At 36.0% G+C, this 19,008-nt stretch overlaps 1 protein-coding gene across 12 annotated transcripts in view; it reads left to right on the top strand.

Moving 5' to 3' along the window:
- YAP1 (Yes1 associated transcriptional regulator) overlaps nucleotides 1-19,008 on the top strand; it is a 112,669-nt gene that overhangs the window by 52,016 nt on the left and 41,645 nt on the right. For all 12 annotated transcript variants that reach the window (XM_070490385.1, XM_070490383.1, XM_070490384.1 and 9 more), the window contains exon 3: nucleotides 928-1,043. In XM_070490385.1, coding sequence (XP_070346486.1) covers nucleotides 928-1,043 — 116 coding nt within the window. The remainder of the gene's footprint in view (nucleotides 1-927; nucleotides 1,044-19,008) is intronic.

Below are 19,008 nucleotides of genomic sequence, written 5' to 3'. Positions count from 1 at the left end.
ATGTTAGCTGGCTTTCAAATTTTTGTTTTTATAAATTATATTGAAGAGAATTTTATGCATAAGTCTTTGACTACTTCTCTGGTTATTTCTTCAGGATAATTTTTTAGGTAGTTTCATGTGTATAATATTTTTAGCTTCGGTTTCACTGAAACAATTAAACTTTGCTGGAAGAAGAAAACTTACATTTGTTGAATGCTCATATACCAGATACTATGCTAGATGCCTTATAGTTTTATATATCATAGAATCTAGTTGTTTTCATTTCCAGTTTCTCAAGTGAAGAAATCTATATGCATACATATAAGATATTTTGCAGTAAGTTAACAGTATGTAGAAAATGTTTAAATGTTTTGTTTAGCAAATAACAAAGGTCTTTGACAGAGGAAACAATGAAAACTTACAGAGGAAGTTTTTAATTCTGTTTTGGCTTTGGAGTATATATTAAAATATGACTTTTTCGTCTTTTTGTGTTTTACAACTAAAGAGTTTTAGGCCTAAAAATTATGTGTTAATTGGCGTTCTTAGCTCTAGGAGAAAAAAAGTGGGTGATTCCCTTGCAGATTTGGGGTTTTAGTCCTATAACTACTGTTTTAGAAGATTAGTTTGTAAATCACATTTTATTGTTAAATTAGAAGCAGATAATAGTTGTCTACTAGATGAAGATGGTTTCCCTTCACTTAAAATTCCAGGCCTAGCTTTTTCGAATCTTGCACGCATAAGATCTAAGAGGTAAAAGTTGAGTGATACAAGGATGAAAAAGGTTTCAGAGGAAGGGTGGGAGCCGTGAGATAACATGACTGTGCTTTTACAGAGCTAGTTTAGAACCCTTGCCTATTAGCCCTTCTATCTACTCTGTTTTGATAAATGGGATTTTTGTTTTTAGGACCTAGTATTTGTTATCTAATGCAGTGGTTTGTTTCGTCTCAGTCACATCGATCAGACAACAACATGGCAGGACCCCAGGAAGGCCATGCTCTCCCAGATGAACGTTACGGCCCCCACCAGTCCACCAGTGCAGCAGAATATGATGAACTCAGCCTCAGGTGAGTGAGACACTGTAATTAGAGCACACCAAGTAATGCTTATGCATTGGTAAAACTTTCTGTGGAAAATCGTAATTCTTCTTTTAAGGAAACTGGAGCATGGGTGATGGTTATTTCCTATCCAGTTTCATATGGGAGACTTACTTTATTTCAAAGTAACATGCTATACCAAAGCCTTATTTAGTCATTAATAGATCAAGGGGCTGGTATCTGAAAGCCAACAGTTGTTAGAGTTTTGGTTCTGAAGTGAGTATCTCAAATTCCTAGTTTGTTTAGTTTTGACATGCTAGGGTTTTATTCTATGTTTTCTTGTGTCTGAGATCTTAGAGTTGAAGTTTCTCTCTTCCTTTTGTGGTTTGGATAGGAAGCCAAGCTGTGGCATTCTTAACCTACCTTTTAAAGTAGGTGTTCGTTCTACCATCAGAAAGACTGGAAGGTAGCAACTGATAAATCCCGAAGCATCTTTCTTAGGTCTAGTATGTGTTATTGAACAAATTTCCACCTTTTTCACAGAAGATAAACCTGAATATAAATCTTTTTTCTGCCTCGTATTTGGCAATTTACTTAAATCTACTGTTTTCTCTCATCTACGTCATGGGGAGTAACAGTGCCCCTTACTATACAGAGGAAGATGTTAAAGGAAATAATATAATATCTTTAAAGCTTTTATTATAGTTCTAGTACAGAGTAGGTAACAAGTAAAGGTTTAGTTCCTTCTTACCTAGTCTTTTAGATGCTGTCTGGCTTCTTTCTTCTGTGTTATATAGGCCCAAGGACATAGCTACCTCAGTATACATCTTTGCATATAAGGAAAAGATGCCCTTTCCTTTGGTAAGATGCATCCTCATGCCTGGCATCAGGGATTGGAGCATTTGGGCTGGATTTCTTTTTGTCTTTTTGTGAGGAAGATTGGCCCTAAGCTAACATCTGTTGCTAATCTTCCTCCTTTTGCTTGGAAGATTGTCCCTGAGCTAACATCCGTGCCAGTCTTCCTCTACTTTATGTTTGGGATGCCACCACAGCATGGCTTGTTGAGCGGTTTGTAGGTCTGTGCCCAATCTGAACCAACAAACCCTGGGCCACCACTGAAGCGGGGCGTGCAACCTTAACCACTGCACCACCAGGCTGACCCACCCCCCCCCACCCCCGGCTGGATTTCTAACCACACCCCTGCCTCCCACACTTTACCTCCTTTGCTGAGTACCCTGGTTCAGGGTTCAGATGGCAACAACAGTAATTGGCAGGCCTAGTGGTGTTGATGGCTGTCTCTTTCATAGCCCATCCATCTTCCCTATCCAAGAAACTGTCCAATAGTGGTAGCTGCACCATAGATTTTCTTAAACAGCAGCCTTTGGAAGGGACTAGTGGAGGTGGAGAGGGTGGTACAGTCAGTTGACAAAAGGATCCTTGACTAGGAGAACTCACAGAATTTGAAATGTTTTTCTGCCCCTAAAGATGATGCCAATGTGTTGGAATGTTTCTGCTGTTCCCTAACTCTCTGCTCTTGCCTATGAGTACTTGAATGCTAAAGAGTTAAGAGCTGTACAAAAATCAAGGCAAGATTTGTGACTGAGCTTTTCTTGTCATAAACTTTCTTTATATAAACTGTTGAAGAAAGATTAATTCCCTAAGTCTTCTATTTTAGCTTATTTTAATATGAATACATTTACTTATTTTCAGAATCTATGTTTAATTTGTGACATTTAATTTAAATTTAAAAAATTTTTAAGTCAAAAAAGTATGCAAGTATCTATTGACTAGTATTTTTATTTGGCAACTATTTTTCTTTTTTAATTATCAAATTTCCAAATAAAAGTTGTGAAAGCTGCCTTGTATTTATGGTCCAAAGAAGATGATTCACATTATTCATTTTGTCATGCTCTATCTAAAACTATTACTTAGGAAATAAGTAACAAAACTCATTAATTTAAATCTATTTTGGAAGATTAAGCATTTAGCATCTAACAAGATTGATTTTGATTCTTTTAGAATATTGGTTTTTTTCTGTTAAATTTTCTGATGGTAATGGTCTAAGGAAATGGGGAGAATTTATTTTTCAATTTATATTTAAAATCAAAAGTATGTATCAAATTGTTTTTAGTGGGTTTTAGGATATTTGTGTATATGTTAGTTCAGGTAGGCATTTTGTTTGTAAAATATGAAATGTGTTTATATATATTGCATATAAATTAGTGGGCATGCTACTTACAGCTGTATTTAGTAGAGAGGTGACTTGGCAGGAACAGTTTGAGTAGAGTGGCAAGAAGTGCTGCTGTAGTGAGTGGGGTGGGGGGGAAGGGAGTGTGTGAAGAAAGACTTGGAGATAGTTGGAGGGAGAACCTGAAATGGGAAAAGCCATCCCCAGAGAGACTTGAGCAGGTTTAAATAGTAGTAGAAGGTATTCAATAATTATAAGAAACCCGATTTATATGCCAACCATTCTGCTCAGGTCATTCTGTACTATCTGAATTAATTCTCTTAAGTGCCGTTTAAGTTAGGTACTGTTATTAGTCTCACTTCACATATGAGAAAACTTGAGTCCCTTTCCCCAAATTACACAGCTTTTAAGTGATAGAAGCCAGGATTCAGACTTTGGTAATGTGAACCAGGGTTAAGATAAGTGACAGAGTAAAGCCTCAGAGAAAGCAGAGGGGATAGGGCACACTAATGCATTGGAGGCACTATTTAAAATACCTCAAAGAAGAGAGAATATTTAAAGAGGACACTAGAGGTCTTTGTCTTTTAAACAAAAAACAAAAACTGACCCTAAAAAGGAAAAAGAGTCACCTAAAGTTTCAAAATGAGAGATAAGGTATTAAATTTAAGTATATAGGAAAGTTCTCAGAATGGGACAAATTTAAGACTGGATTATTCTCAATTTGGTCACGAATACAAATGGAGGCTTAACTGTCAAATCAGGTATTGAGGCTGTTGATAACATCTGTATAGTACCTGCCTTTTTTTTTTTCCCTGAGGAAGATTCAGCGTGAGCTAACATCCATGCCAGTCTTCCTTTATTTTTTAGTATGTGGGCCGCCAGCACAGCCTGGCTGCTAACAGAGTGGTGTAGGTCCACACGTGGGAACTGAACCCAGGTCACCAAAGTGGAGTGCACTGAACTTAACCACTAGGCCACCAGGGCTGGCCCAGTACATACCTCTTTTTACTCTGAATTACGTGCATTTGATTTTTGTCTTTCGTTTCTTCCAGTTCAGTGGACATTTAAGAATAAAGGACTTCTACATGGTTTTGGAATGCTTTGGAATGTCATGGGATCTGTAATCGTTTCTTTTTTTTTATTGAATTCATATTAGTTTACAACATTGTGAGATTTCAGTTGTACATTATTACTTGTCTGTCACCATCTAAGTATTCCTCTCTGCCCCCGCCCAGCCCCCTTCCCCTGGTAACCACTGAACTGTTCTCTTTGATGGGACCTGTGATCTTGATATACCTCATGTTCATGTAAAATTACAGCCATAATGTCATGTTAATTGCATTTCAACCTAGAGACTTCTTTTTCTCCATCTGGAAAGCACCCATGGTGCTTGGTGGGTGTGCATTCTCTAGTGCCGTACTTTCTCACATAGCTTTAAGAGAAAATGATCTCTCTCTCAGTCCTAGGTTTCTCCTCGAGAAGAACAGCAAAAGTGATGCTTGTGTGTGCTTGGAAAATAATCTTTTAAAGAGTTTTTAGAGCCTGGAGACAATGAGGAAAGAGAATTGTGAGGGTTATTAAGTAAGTTTCGAGGGCATTTACTGTAACAAAACAGCAAGTGATTTCCAGTTAAGCCCGGTATCTACGGACAGTTTTCGCCCTGAAGGGAAGGCCTTCTCAAACTGCTAATCTGAAGCCTTCAGATAAAAGAGAAAGCTACACCACTCTTTTGGAGCACTTTATTAGGTTAATCAAGCTAAATGCAACTTGATTTACTTTTTTATCATTAATTATTTTACAAAGAACTTTCTGGTTTTGCTCTTTTTTAAAAAGAATTCTCCTCATTCAAATATTTGAGTCTAGCTTTGTGTTCTGCACTGATTATTTCTAATCAGACCACTTCCCTTAAAAACTTTCATTTTCTCTAGACTCTCCAGACCTGTTTTCTGTATAATTTTTCGTGGTTGGCTGGACTGAATGATCTTTTAAGGTTCTCTCTAATTCTAAGATTTTATGAAATCCTATTTCTTTCATTCAGTCTAATTCAGTTAAGCAAAAATGGTCAGTTTACTTTTGTTTTTGCAAGTCTTTTTTCAAATTATGAGGTTGAAATGATGAATTTCATTGCTAGACTGGAGAGCTGTGGTTTGTAATTAGCCAGATTTCTAAATATATGTAATTGAGAATTGCTTAAAGGTGCACCTGGAAAGGGTTCTAGAGGCAAAACTTACTAAATCCTATGAAGAAGATTAATTCGTATTCTTTAACTCACCATTTAATTGGCAAATAAATGACGATGGACTTCATGAAAGGAATTTGAAAGGTGACGAAAAGAAAATGAAAAAATAAAAGGAAATTTGAATAATTCAGTAAGATAATGGTTCTATTTTACTTTACATTAAAAGATAGAATATATACATATATAAAATTATATATAAACCCTATTAAATTACTTGATTGCCCTTTAGAAGTTATATTAAGTGTATTATGCTTGTAGCACATTAATAGCCTTTTGATGCATGCTTGGTATCTGTATAAAATACTTCTATATACTAAGAGTCAGGTAAACATTAGTGATTTTTGTGTTAGACGCTAGAAATAAAGACTTAGGGAGAGAAAAGTCATACTACTTCTTTAACCAGCTCTCTTGATATGAAGATACTAAATTTTTTAGTAGTAGTTTGTTAACAGTGGCCCACAAAATTGCTGAATCTTAAAGCAAAGTCAAGCAAAATAAAGTCAAGAAAGTATACTCTGATGATCCAGAAGTAACTTTACATTGAAGGACTGGTAACTATTTAAGACCATTAAAAATCATAAGCCTTGATTTAAATCAAGCAAAATCAATTAATGCAATTATCTGCTTTTTAAAAAATGTACCTTTGATAACAATCCAAAGTCAAATGTCTTATTACAGGTACATTTTAAAGAATTCGTTATTTTTACATTTTATAGTAGGAAATTTATTTGACTAATGCCTAAATCTACCAATGCAGCACTTTCAGATTTCCCTATTATGAAAACCTGCATGAAATTCCTAGGAAATACCTCAAGATGGGTGGAGAAAATGCCCCTCTATCATGAAAGATGATGCATATTAGAGGAATGTGCTAAACCCCTTCACTGGGGAAAATGTTCGGAAGCAAAGTGAGTAAGTAGTACAGAGCTGCCTTAGTCTCTCTGCTTTGTGTCATCTCTGTCAGAGCACAAAAGAACAAATGGGAAAGAGAGATTGTTACCAAGAAAAATGGCGGGTATAGAATAGATGTGAAATGTAAAAATGGCAGGAAAAAGGTAGATAAAAGCTTTTTAACTTTAAAAAGCACAGAAAAGGTAAGGATGTGTGAGAAGTTGCAAAGCTGACAACAGGTTTTAGGAGTTGATAATTCCTACTTCATGTGTTGTAATTCGCAAACTTTGAAGTTCTACTTTTCACCTTTGGAGTGAATTGAGAGCGAATTCGGAATAGGGGTCAAGATGAAGGGCTCTTGGAGACAGGTGGACGTGGGTTTGAGTCCCAGCTCTGTCACTTACTGCCTGTGAGATCTTGGACAAGTCACTGTATCTACCTGTGCCTCAGTTCCTTCACCTGGAAAATGGGGATGACAATTAGTATAGTAACACTAAACTTACAGGCTATTGTAAAGATTAGACGACACAATCTATATAATGTGATTGGTACAGTTAGAAATTATAAACAATATACAGAACTCTTGGTATAATGTATTGCATGTATAGTGGATAAATAAATGTGATCTGATATTTTACAATTTATTCAGTTTATATTAAATGATAGCCACTGCTGCTCATTTAAAATAATTTAAAAAATCTATTACTGCACTGTCTTTGGAGCTATGTTTATCTCTACACTCTTTTTATCATCAGATGTGGGTTGTGTGTTATCTTCTGGCTTTCAGATTCACATAGATTCTCTATTTGGTATAGATGGTAGAGTCTTAAATATAATTATGGTTTTCTTCTTTTACATCAGTCAAAATTTTTCTCATTCTTCTGAAAGTTCTTGATTACTGTAAGTTGGAAATTGTCAATCTGAAGTCATAATATATGGAACAAGACTATACCAAAGTATATCAAACAGGAATAAAACTGTAACAAAGCCCAAAGTAGGCAGTGAATGAAGTAAAAGACAGAGACAGTATGTTTTATTAATTACTCTCAAGCTCCTATCTCAAATATCTTTTTTAAAACCAAAATTGCTGCTTTCTTTTTTCTCATCTGGAAATTTAGATGAATTAGAAAAGATGGCCACAAGACAAGGGAAAATAGTAAAAAGCAAAAACATAATAATCCAGAATCAATATAACTAATCCTTAAGAAACTTGGTTTGTTTTATATAGTTTGTGTCTTGATTTATTTGATGATTAAGCTCCTGAAAAATGGTTAGTAATATGGAAACAAGAACCATTTTTCTTGTTTAAAAATATGGACCAGTCCATTTCATTTTAATAAAAGTTGCGAATAAACAATGTATAGGGAATATGAAGATAAAAATACGTGTGAAATAGAAAAAAATAATTCAGTGAGAAGGTCCAGTCAAGTTGCAGATGACATTAGCTTGCAATTATCGTATCTTCTACAGTATAGAAGTTCTTCTGTAGTCTTTGTTAAAGCCACTGATGCCCTACACATGGCACTTTTTAATCTTGATGGCTTGACTTTGTTCCTTAAAGAAGCATGCCACTTGTCTTGGGGCAGCTGATGGCCTCTGTTTTACTCTTATGGTGACAGCCTGTTTCTCCCTCTCCACTGGAGATCGCTGTTGATGTTAACTGATTCCAGTCATGATTTTTAACTTAAAAAATATTTTCTAAATAATATTAAAGCTCGAAATACCCCCGTAAGACAGCAACATTTGGCAAATGAAACAATAGATGTTGGCTGATAAAGTCTCATTCTTTATGCTTAGTCTACCCTGCTGGGCTTCTAAAATAAGCTCCCAGGGCAAGAACCCCTCACCCCCCAAATATATCAGCAAAACTTTAAACTCAGTTATTCTGGAATTGAGGCATGTGTTTATATATTACTTGATGTATTGGCGTGTACAATCTATAACATCTTTAAAGTATTCATTTCTTCATTCCTTTATTGAAGAAACCCAAATTAATCATGTTGAAAGGTGGATATGTAGAGTTAGTAGGTTTTTCAGTAGCTTCAGATCAATATTTTTTAAAAGATTATTTCACTTTGAGAATCATGATATCCAAAATAACTATCTAAATCTCAAATGTGTTAGGGAGTACTGTGTTCATATATTTAATTATATGCTTGATTATTTCAGATAAGGTAGTTCCTCCCTGTCGTCTTTGCTTTATATTAGAGATTATCTTCTAAAGCAAGGAGAGCGAGAGAGAAGCTCAGGATTGTGGAGTTCCTTTGACCTGATCTTAGAGCACAAATAACAAATATTTTAAAAAATCTATTAGAAGAAGTCTGTTGAAGTAATCATTTGGGAAAGTAAAGTTCATTTAAATTCTGAAAGTTACTAAGATTTTAGTGTAAATACTGAACCTAATGAAGAAAAAAAGGATATAAGCTGTTTCTCTTACTTTAACCAATAGACTAACTTAGAAGGATAAGAGGAAAAGAATTTTGAGATACGTTATATTTTAGATTTTAGATACTTCATTGCCCCCGGCTCTCTTATAAAAATGAGTTATTAGATAGTGGCCCTTAAAGTAGAAATATCCATGTTCAACTTTTCTTCAGTGATTATTTGTAGAATTTTAGAAACTTTACTCAGCTTTGGAGTAGAGAAGATGAGAAAGAGATTAAATTATTTACATTTGAGAACCAAATAAATGCCTGTTTTATTTCTTCTCTTGATAAGTGTTGGAATATTATTTTCGTCTTTCCCACTGATTTCTAAATCCTTCTGGTTACTCTGTAGCTACAATAATTTTATGACTCATAAGAGGAATATTTGTGTGAAAGATTAAGATGCTAATTCTTTTAAAATGGTATCCATAGATTACCATATATAGGCAGCATCAGTGAAATGAAAAAAATCCTGCAACAATAGACAGTTTTCCAGAATAATATTTTCTTTTGATGTCAATAAGATAAGGAGGTGGTAAGCATGCTTTAGGTTGAAATTGTAACAAAATCTCATTTCTTTATTTGAGCATTCTGAAGTCTGAATGAACTTACAGAAAGCTATCTTTTATAAATTTACTTACTAAAACTCTACACTATTAAGTTCAAATCTAAAAGACCTAAGTTGCACTGAAGAAAGTCTGAAGAGTTGCATATTAGAAAGTTTTCTGAGCAAATCATGAGAATATAGACTATAAACAAATATATAATGTGTCAGATAGTTTAAGATGGAAAGAGAAAAATAAACCAGTTAAGGGGCAGAGGATGACTGAGTGGGGATAGAGGGAGATGATGTTTTAGATAGCTTCTCCAGTGCAGGCTTCTGTAATTGATGTCTTTTGAGCAGAGATATAAATGAACTGAGAGCCATGCAGATATGTGGGAGAAAGGGGAAGAATGTTTGGTGCATAACATAATAGCCACTTCAGAGGTGCTGAGGCATGTTTGGGGAATAGCAGGGAGGCCATTGCAACTAGGAAGAGTCAGTGAAAGGTAGCCTGGAAGCCATATTATATAGGGCCTTGTAGATTTTGAACAGAGGAGTGATATGATCTGAATAAGTTTTGTAAAAGTAGGGAGTTGAGTGAGGGGACAGTTGTAATAATTGAGGGGCAAGGATGGACCAGGGTGATAGAAGTGGAAGCGGTGAGAAGTGGGTGGATTCAGGATCTGAATTTTAGTAGATAAGTGGGAGTTAAGTTTGCTGAAGAAAAGAGAAGGTAAAGGTAGCAGTATGAGAGAGATTACTGAGGCCTGAACCCCCCAACACCATGTAACTAATGGTGGATGGTGGAGAGATGAGACTGAAGACATCCTCAGAATGCCTTTATGTGATCAACTAAGAAGTTTGAGGTTTATCCTGAAAAATTTGGGATACCATTAAAAATATGACTCTTCTCTATGATCCTTCTCCTATAGATGGAAAACCTGTGGGTTTCCTTTTTTTTATTATCTGGTCATTTCATCCTTAAGACCCAGGTTTATTTTCTCATAAATCTGCCTCTTTGTATTATACATGAATTTTAGTAAGTTATATATATTATTGGAACAAATGGCAGAACTATTCCAGGAAAGAGAAGGGAACTGACTTTTTTTTAAGATACCTGTTATAAGCCCTGCTCTATGTCAACACTCTTCCCTTTTTACTCCTTTCAACAATTAATTGAGAAGAGTGTTTAGCTCCATTTTCTGGATAAGGAAGGTTAGCATCAAGCAGGTAAGGAATTTACCCAGAGTTAGAATAAGCTAATAAATATTAGATCCAAGATTTGAACCCAGGTCTGTCTGAATCTAAACCTTTTACAGTTTTCTCTAAACTATGCTGTCTTTCTAGAGTTTAATATAAAGCTAAAATCATATTTAATTTCATTTATAATGCATCAAAGTTGATTTTTTTCCCCCTAAACCAAGTAACCCAGTGAATGGTACTTTTGCTATGTTGGTAACGTTTGAGTTAATGATAGGTAGTTCTATAAAAGAGTTTTTAATAAAACAAGTTTGACTTGTTAGTTTTCTGTATTCTAGATCAGTGGTTCTCCATTTGTGAGGTATGGAGGAATTGCCTGGGATTTGTTAAAATGCAGATTCTGATTCAGTAAGTCTGGAGTGGGACCTGAGGTTCTGCATCTCTAACAAGTTTCCAGGTAGTGTTGATACTGCTGGTTCATGGACTACACAGATAGAAGACTCTAGAATAGTAAACTTAACCATAGAAATATTATTAAAGGTCTACTTTGTTATTCCTATTTTTATATTCTTATTTTCGGTTGGAATTATACCTTTACTAAGTACCTAATCCCTGTTAATGAATCCGTCATTTCATAAGAGATCTTATATGGAAATCGTGCAAAATGTTATCAACTTTTTTTATTGATTTTTTTGTTTTATTTATTTAATTTTATTTTCAATTTTATTTTTTTTAATTGCAGTAACATTGGGTTACAACATTATATAGCTTTTGGATGTACATCATAATATATTCAGAATTCTGTGTAGATTATATCATGTTCACCACCCAAAAACTAATTATAGTCCACCACCTCACATGTGAGCCTAATCACCCCTTTTGCCTTCCCTCCCCTTCCCCCATGGTAACTACCAGTCTATTCTCCCTTGCTATGTGCTTGTTTATCGTTGTTTTTATCTTCTACTTATGAGTGAGATCATACAGTATTTGACTTTCTCCCTCTGACTTATTTCACTCAGCATAATACTCTCAAGGTCCATCCATGTTGTGACAAATGGCCGGATTTCAGCATTTCTTATGGCTAAATAGTATTCCATTGTGTATAAATACCACATCTTCTTTATCCATTCATCCTTTGATGGGCACCTAGGTTGCTTCCAAGTCTTGGCTATTGTGTATAATGCTGCCGTGAACATAGGGGTGCAAGTGTCTTTATGCCTTTGCGTTTTCAAGTTCTTTGGATAAATACCCAGCAGTGGGATAGCTGGATCATATGGTAGATCTATTCTTAATTTTCTGAGGATACTTCATACTGCTTTCCATAGTGGCTGCACCAGTTTGCACTCCCACCAGCAGTGTACAGGGGTTCCCATCTCTCCACATCCTCTCCAACATTTGTTGTTTCCTGTCTTGTTAATTATAGCCATTCTGACCGGAGTAAGGTGATACCTCGTTGTAGTTTTGATTTGCATTTCCCTGATAGCTAATGATGTTGAGCATCTTTTCATATGCCTGTCGGCCAGCCATATATCTTCTTTGGAGAAATCTCTGTTCAGATCTTTTGCCCATTTTGTAATTGGATTGTTGGGTTTTTTGTTGTTGAGATGTATGAGTTCTTTGTATAATTTGGATATTAACCTCTTATCTGATATGTGGTTTGCCAATGTCTTCTCCCAGTTGTTAGGTTGTCTTTTCATTTGGTTGATGGTTTCCTTTGCTGTGCAGAAGCTTTTTACTTTGATGTAGTCCTGTTTGTTCATTTTTTCTTTTGTTTCCCTTGCCCAGTCAGACATGGGACTTGAAAATATGCTGCTAAGACCAATGTCAAAGAGCATACTGCCTATGTTTTCATGTAGAAGTTTCATGGTTTCGGGTCTTACATGCAAGTCTTTAATCCATTTTGAGTTGATTTTTGTGCATGGTGTAAGGGAATGGTCTACTTTCATTCTTTTGCATGTGGCTGTCCAGTTTTCCCAACACCATTTATTGAAGAGACTCTCCTTTCTCCATCGTATGCTCTTGGCTCCCGTGTCGAATATTAGCTGTCCATAAACATGTGGGTTTACTTCTCAGCTCTCAATTTTGTTCCATTGATCTGTGTATCTGTTTTTGTGCCAGTACCATGCTGTTTTTGCGACTATGGCTTTGTAGTATATTTTGAAATCAGGGAGTGTGATACCTCCAGCTTGGTTCTTTTTTCTAAGGAATATTTTGGCTATTCGGGGTCTTTTGTTGTTCCATATAAATTTTAGGATTCTTTGTTCTATTTCTGTGAAAACTGTTGGAACTTTGATAGGGATTGCGTTGAATCTATAGATTGCTTTAGGAAGTATGGACATTTTAACGATGTTAATTCTTCCAATCCAAGAGCACAAAATATCTTTCCATTTCGTTGTATCTTCTTCGATTTCTTTCAACAATGTTTTATAGTTTTCCATGTACAGATATTTCACCTCTTTGGTTAAGGTTATTCCTAGGTATTTTATTCTTTTTGTTGCAGTTGTAAGTGGGATTGTATTCTTAACTTCTCTTTCTGCGACTTTGTTGTTAGTGTATAGATATGCAGCTGGTTTTTGTACAGTGATTTTGTATCCTGCGACTTGACTGTATTCTTTTATTGTTTCTAAAAGTTTTTTAGTGGATTCTTTAGGGTTTTCTAGCTATAAAATCATGTTGTCTGCAAAGAGTGACAGTTTCTCTTCTTCTTTTCCAATGTGGATCCCTTTTATTTCTTTTTCTTGCCTGATTGCTCTGGCTAGGACTTCCAATACTATGTTAAATAAGAGTGGTGACAGTGGGCATCCTTGTCTGGTTCCTGTTCTTAAAGGGATTGCTTTCAGTTTTTCTCCATTGAGAATAATATTTGCTGTGGGTTTGTCATATGGCCTTTATTATATTGAGGTATTTTCCTTCTATACCCATTTTATTTAGAGTTTTTATCATAAATGGATACTGTATCTTGTCAAATACTTTTCTTTCTCTGCATCTGTTGAGATGATCGTGTGATTTTTATTCTTCATTTTGTTAATGTGGTGTATCACACTCATGGATTTGCAGATGTTGAACCATCCCTGCATCCCTGGAATGAAACCCACTGTGTTATCAACTTTTAAAAAGCCTATGACTTATAAAATCACAGACCAAGGATCTGAGAGATTGACTTGACCAAGATCAATCACTCATTCTTTCTACACTAAGTTCTTAATCACTTTAGCTCAACAAACTTTGGTTGTGTTTGGTGGCAGTGCTAAGCTTTGGGGATACAAAAACAAAAAGATCAAGACGTTACTTCAGGCTCATTAGAGCCTGATGGGCAGAGAGAGGACTGTAGGCAGATGGTTAGCATACAGTGAGGCATCTGCTATAAAGGGAGCACGAGCACAGTGGTTGGGGGCACTGTATGCTAGTGAGTAGAATGCAGGTAAGGAACAGTGCCAGGATTCCAACGTAGCCTTCAGATGTGTGGGCCAGAGTTTCATCTTAATCTGCTACACTGTCCATTGTGATTTACAGGGATTTGGGCTCATCCACCTGTTCTGTTGATTTAGCAGAAGAATTTTCTAGCTACCCATTAAGACGAAGGAGAACACTGAATTCGAAGGGAAAAAAAGAAATGGAGTCACCACCACTCTTGTATTTGTTTACCTGAAGCAAATGTTCATCTGTTTATAATCTGTTTAGTTTCCGGCTTCTAGGCCTGTACACAAAAAGATCTAGCCTGAGCTCATGACTTTCACCCTGAGAATAAAACTGTTACTATGGAAACTAGAAATCATATTTCTTTTACCAAAACTTGATTTTATAAACTGATTTTTCTTCAATAAATGCATTTATACGCACTTGCTCCATGTTTGACTTACTGATTAAAGCCACAAAAAAAGTTAGTGACAATAATATTTCTTGTTTATTGTACATGACAACCTTTTCCATTTGTCTACCTAAAAATTTTAGTAATTTGGGCAGAACTTTATTAGGGATTGTTTAGTGCTTACAAGATGGAGCATATGAATTTTAGATGTTTGTGTTTATGGAAGAGTCCTTTGGAAACAAAACTGCAGAAGAGTCAGGGGTGAATATATTTTAGTTCCAGTATATTTTGAAAACCACAAGTCTGCACAAGTCAGCAGATCACAGTATCACAAACTAACCTGGTGATACTTTCTAATAAATGTTGCCATTTTTGTCCTGAGCAACCTTGCAAAATTCAGTATTCCCACTCATTTCAAAAAAAAAAAAGTGAGAGCTCTTTTTCTCTATTCTAGGGCAGAATGATAAATTCTTCCCACACTACTACCTGGCCTATAGTTAAACTCAGTGTAAAAGAGCAAATACAAGATAATCTGCAGTAAGCATCCAAGGAATCAAAATAAGTGCAATTTCAATTCATAGGTGGGGAAGAGTCTTAATGGGGTAGAATTGAGAAAATCCTGACAAAGGTATAGCATGAGAATAAAATAGAATTTCAGTGGAGGCTAGGAGGAGTCAGGCTGGTTGGTGGGTGCATTGGGGATGTGGTGAAGGTGAAAAGTGCATGACGCTGCTAAGTACTGGAAAGACAGGAGTAGACATGTAGGCTGGGAGGACTAACATTGAATGGATTACTAATGTGATGGGATCATCTTACCAAAGAGAAAGCACCTGATGCAATACAAGAGGAAACTGTGTAGGCAAAGCCCTCTTGAGGAAATGGCATTCACATTGGGGAGGGATAAGTAGGAGTAAGCTGAGTGAGGAGGGTGAGGAGGAGGAGTTCTGCGGGGAGGTCCTGGGGAGAGGAGAGGAGAAGGTTGAAGGATTGAAAGAAGACTAAGGGAGGAGGGGTGTGAATGATATTGGTGGACGCTTTCAGGACCTATGCAGTGCTATGTCATGCCTGACTATAAAGGGCCTTGAATAGCTCAATACAGATTCGAAAATCTCTCCTGTGGTCTTTAGAGAGCCTGAATCAGAGAGCTACTTCCTCAGAGGAGGGTGAGGCAAGATGATCTTGTGGTACGTGTAATGTTTAATGTAGCAGTTGATTAAGTCCATTTAGAGGCTACTGCTAAACTTAATCATGGAAATATGAAAGTCTACATTAAAGTTTTATTTGAGGAACAGATGCAATTGTTATTTTAAAGTAAAATCCACTCAAAATATGGGGACGTATTTTGTGAAGTGTCAGTGTCCAGTTGGTTGGAGAAGAAGTACTAGTTTTGAACCTGTGAGAAGCAGTAAAGATGTGAGAGTCATATACTGACATGACTGGAGCTATGGGGGTTCATGAAAGTTATAGGGGAACAAAAATTTTTTTAAAAATGCTACTTTTGCTTAATGTTTGTCATACTTGCAGTGTAGTACTTAAGAGCATGAATTCTGGGGAGCTAGAACTATCTGGGTTTGAATCCCAGCTCTGCCACTTACTACCCTCGGCTAAGTGATCTTGGACAACTTTTCTGTGCGTTAGTTTCCTCATGTATAAAGGGATAATAATAGTACTTATGCCATGGGGTTGTTAAATGAGTTAATATTTGCTTGCAAAGAACTTAAAACAGTGCCTTGCATATAGTCAGAACAGTTTGTGATTCATCAGAAATACAAGAGACCAAAATTTCAAAACTGAAATTGGTCAGAATTAGATTCCTTTAAAAGATCATTGCATCTATTTTCCAGCTGCTACTCTTATGTTCTAAGGAAACTTCTTCTTGGTAGTCCTGTACTTTGAACCACCCATGAGGGTGTGTTTAGTAAACTTTCAGTGTCCTGAGTGACTTCTTTTTCCTGAATTGTGGGGCAGGTGAGAGGGAGAGCTCGGTCATCTAACTTGTGGCATAATCAAGACTTTCTTGTTTGATTAGACCTTGCAGGTAGTTTGTTAGTCATTACTAATGAAGAGGGTCTTTAGGCAAGAGCAGGAAGTTGGTGTTGAGTCACTTTCGGTATTATGACATGGAGTATTTTGTTTTTAAAACATTGCAGGAAGTTAGTATTTGCTGTAGTAGATAAGATATCATTCAACCAGTAGGAGTAAATCCTACATAAAAATTTATTTTCCCCAAGGGTAAGTAATTCTGACTTATGAATTACTTCAATTATAACTTACCATTCTCTCTTATCTTAATTTATTTTCTCACCCTCTTTACATCTCATTAAAACGCTAACCTCTTTTTCTCTACCTTCTTGATGCAGGGCCTATTTTTTATCTTTTTTTCTTTCCCAAAAGACTTTGGTACACTGGTCAGACATGATAGCCCAGCCTTGAAAAGCTCCCACATCTTTCTCATGTCTAAGGGCCTACCTTTATTGTATGTAAATGTGACTTGGATGAAAATGCTTATTGCTGGCTCCGACTTGTTTAGATGTTGTCTATGGGTTTGGAGAAATTGGTATTACCCTTTAGCATTGGTAATCCCCTTTAGGATTACCCATTCAACCCTTTACTGTTTGAAATGAAAGGTTTTCTCATTGAGCCTTGATCATAAAAACAAAGTGAACCACTGTACCTCATTCCTTGCTTATTGTGTCCCCTCCATCCTGGCCTCCTCACTTTTCCCCTGACCGGAATGCCCATGCCCCAGATCATCACGTGCTTGAACTTGCATTGTATTAGAGTCTCAGCTTTAAGGTCACTTCTTCACTGTGGCCCTTCTTGGTCCACATTTCTAAAAGACTATGTCCAATTTTTTTTGCATTTACGCTGCTTTATTATTTGTTTCACTGCATTTATCATTAGCCAACATTGTACTGTACATATCTGTCTTCATGGTTTGAATATAAGTTCTGTGAAACAGGGACTGTTTTGCTTATTGCTGTATCTCCAGGGCCTAGACGAGTGCCTGGATATAGCAGGAACTCAATAAATACTTACTTAATAAAAGATTTTGCTACATCCTTGTGCCTTCAGTTTAAGTGGTGTCAAATAGTGGAGAAATTGAACTTACATGGAAAGAGTAAAACAATATTTTGTTTCACGAGCATAAATAAAAGATTTTGATTCACTTTCATGTGATTTAATTTCAACCATGTTTATTCCTCCCCTTTCTGAGTAGTAGGCATGCTACTAGATGATAAATAGAAAAATGCCTAGTGTACAATCTTTTGTTCAGGTATTTCACAGTCTAGCCTGGAAGAAAACACACATAACCAAATAATCCAGTATGATAAGTGCTATGGCACATGTATGAAAAAAAAATATTTTTCCAGCACACAGAAAAACTCTTCATTTGAATTGAGAAAGTGAAGAGTTTTCAACTACAAATGGTTCAAAGCTAAGTTACTAGTAATAATTCAGTGGGTCACATCAGTTCATCTTGTCTTCAAAGTGCTACTTGTCATTTCCATCTGGTCCTTAGAGGACAAGAAATGAATTTTGGGCTACTTCTCCAAAATAGTTGCTTGGGCCATTCAAGGTTTTTAAAAAAGGAAAAGCATCACCCTTCTTATGACTTCTTTGTCCTGATAAATGTGAGCCATGTGCCTCATCTTCCTATGGCAGATGTGGCTGTGTGCTGTTCTCAGACATGTAGTGCTTGATAGTTTGGTCTCTGAACTGCCCATCATGCCTGATAATGAATAATTATAGTTGTATATAAGTTAAGTATACTCAAAAAGCAGTTCTATACCAGCTAAAGAATTCTCAGTTGTTATTTTTAGGTTAGTGGTTCTCCAAGTGTGCTCCCTATACCAACAGTATCAGCATCACGCCAACCCCTAACCTACTGAGTCAGAAAATCTGGAGGGGTGTGTTTTAACAAGCCCTCCAGGTGATTCTGATACATACTAAAGTTTGAGAGCCACTGTTTTAGATCATCTTATGTAAATAAAATGTTGCTACTTACATTCGCTTCGTTTTATATACTCTGTATTGGAGAAGCTGTAGTATTTATGACACTCTAAAATCAGAATATAAATTTAATTCAAGGCATTCTAAATTTATTTTGATCTGTCCCTCCCTCTTGTAAATTTAGTTTTGTGGGATGCCCAGATTTCCCCTTGAATTTACTGACCGTACTCCATTCTAACTCTAGTCCAAACAGATGCTTCAATTAAACTTGCAGTAGCCTGTGCAACTTGATAATCTAGAAAATATATCACTCTTGCTTTCTCTCCTTTTCATGATTATTCAACAGTTAGCTTAGTGTAACATGATTACTTAGAATCCTGCATTAAGTATAAGTCACTCGACTTCTTCTAAGGACCATTTAACTAAAAATTCTTTTTTTGTATGAATAAAGCCCAGATCTGTATTGTTTTATTTAATTCACATTTAAGGTTGAAGATTTGGTTCTTTCCAGTTTTATTTTTCTACTAATAAGGATTTGATTGTCGTGCAAAGGTAATCTTTCCTCGTCTACTCCTTTGTCTTTGCTTTCTTTTTATGTAAAGAAAACATCCTATTTTGGACCATCTTTTTCCACATAACATTATATTTTTACCCAGAGTGTTAAATGAAAGACATATATGAATATATAGAGTGTTCTTTTCTCCTCTTCTTCTCTGTTTAGTATTATATTCTTGTAGGAATTTGA

This window comes from Equus asinus, chromosome 20 (genome assembly GCF_041296235.1).
Source record: "Equus asinus isolate D_3611 breed Donkey chromosome 20, EquAss-T2T_v2, whole genome shotgun sequence".
NCBI classification, from domain to species: Eukaryota; Metazoa; Chordata; class Mammalia; order Perissodactyla; family Equidae; genus Equus; species Equus asinus.
The sequence above is the reverse complement of the archived record's forward strand: the minus strand, read 5'-3'. Positions and strand labels throughout refer to the sequence as shown.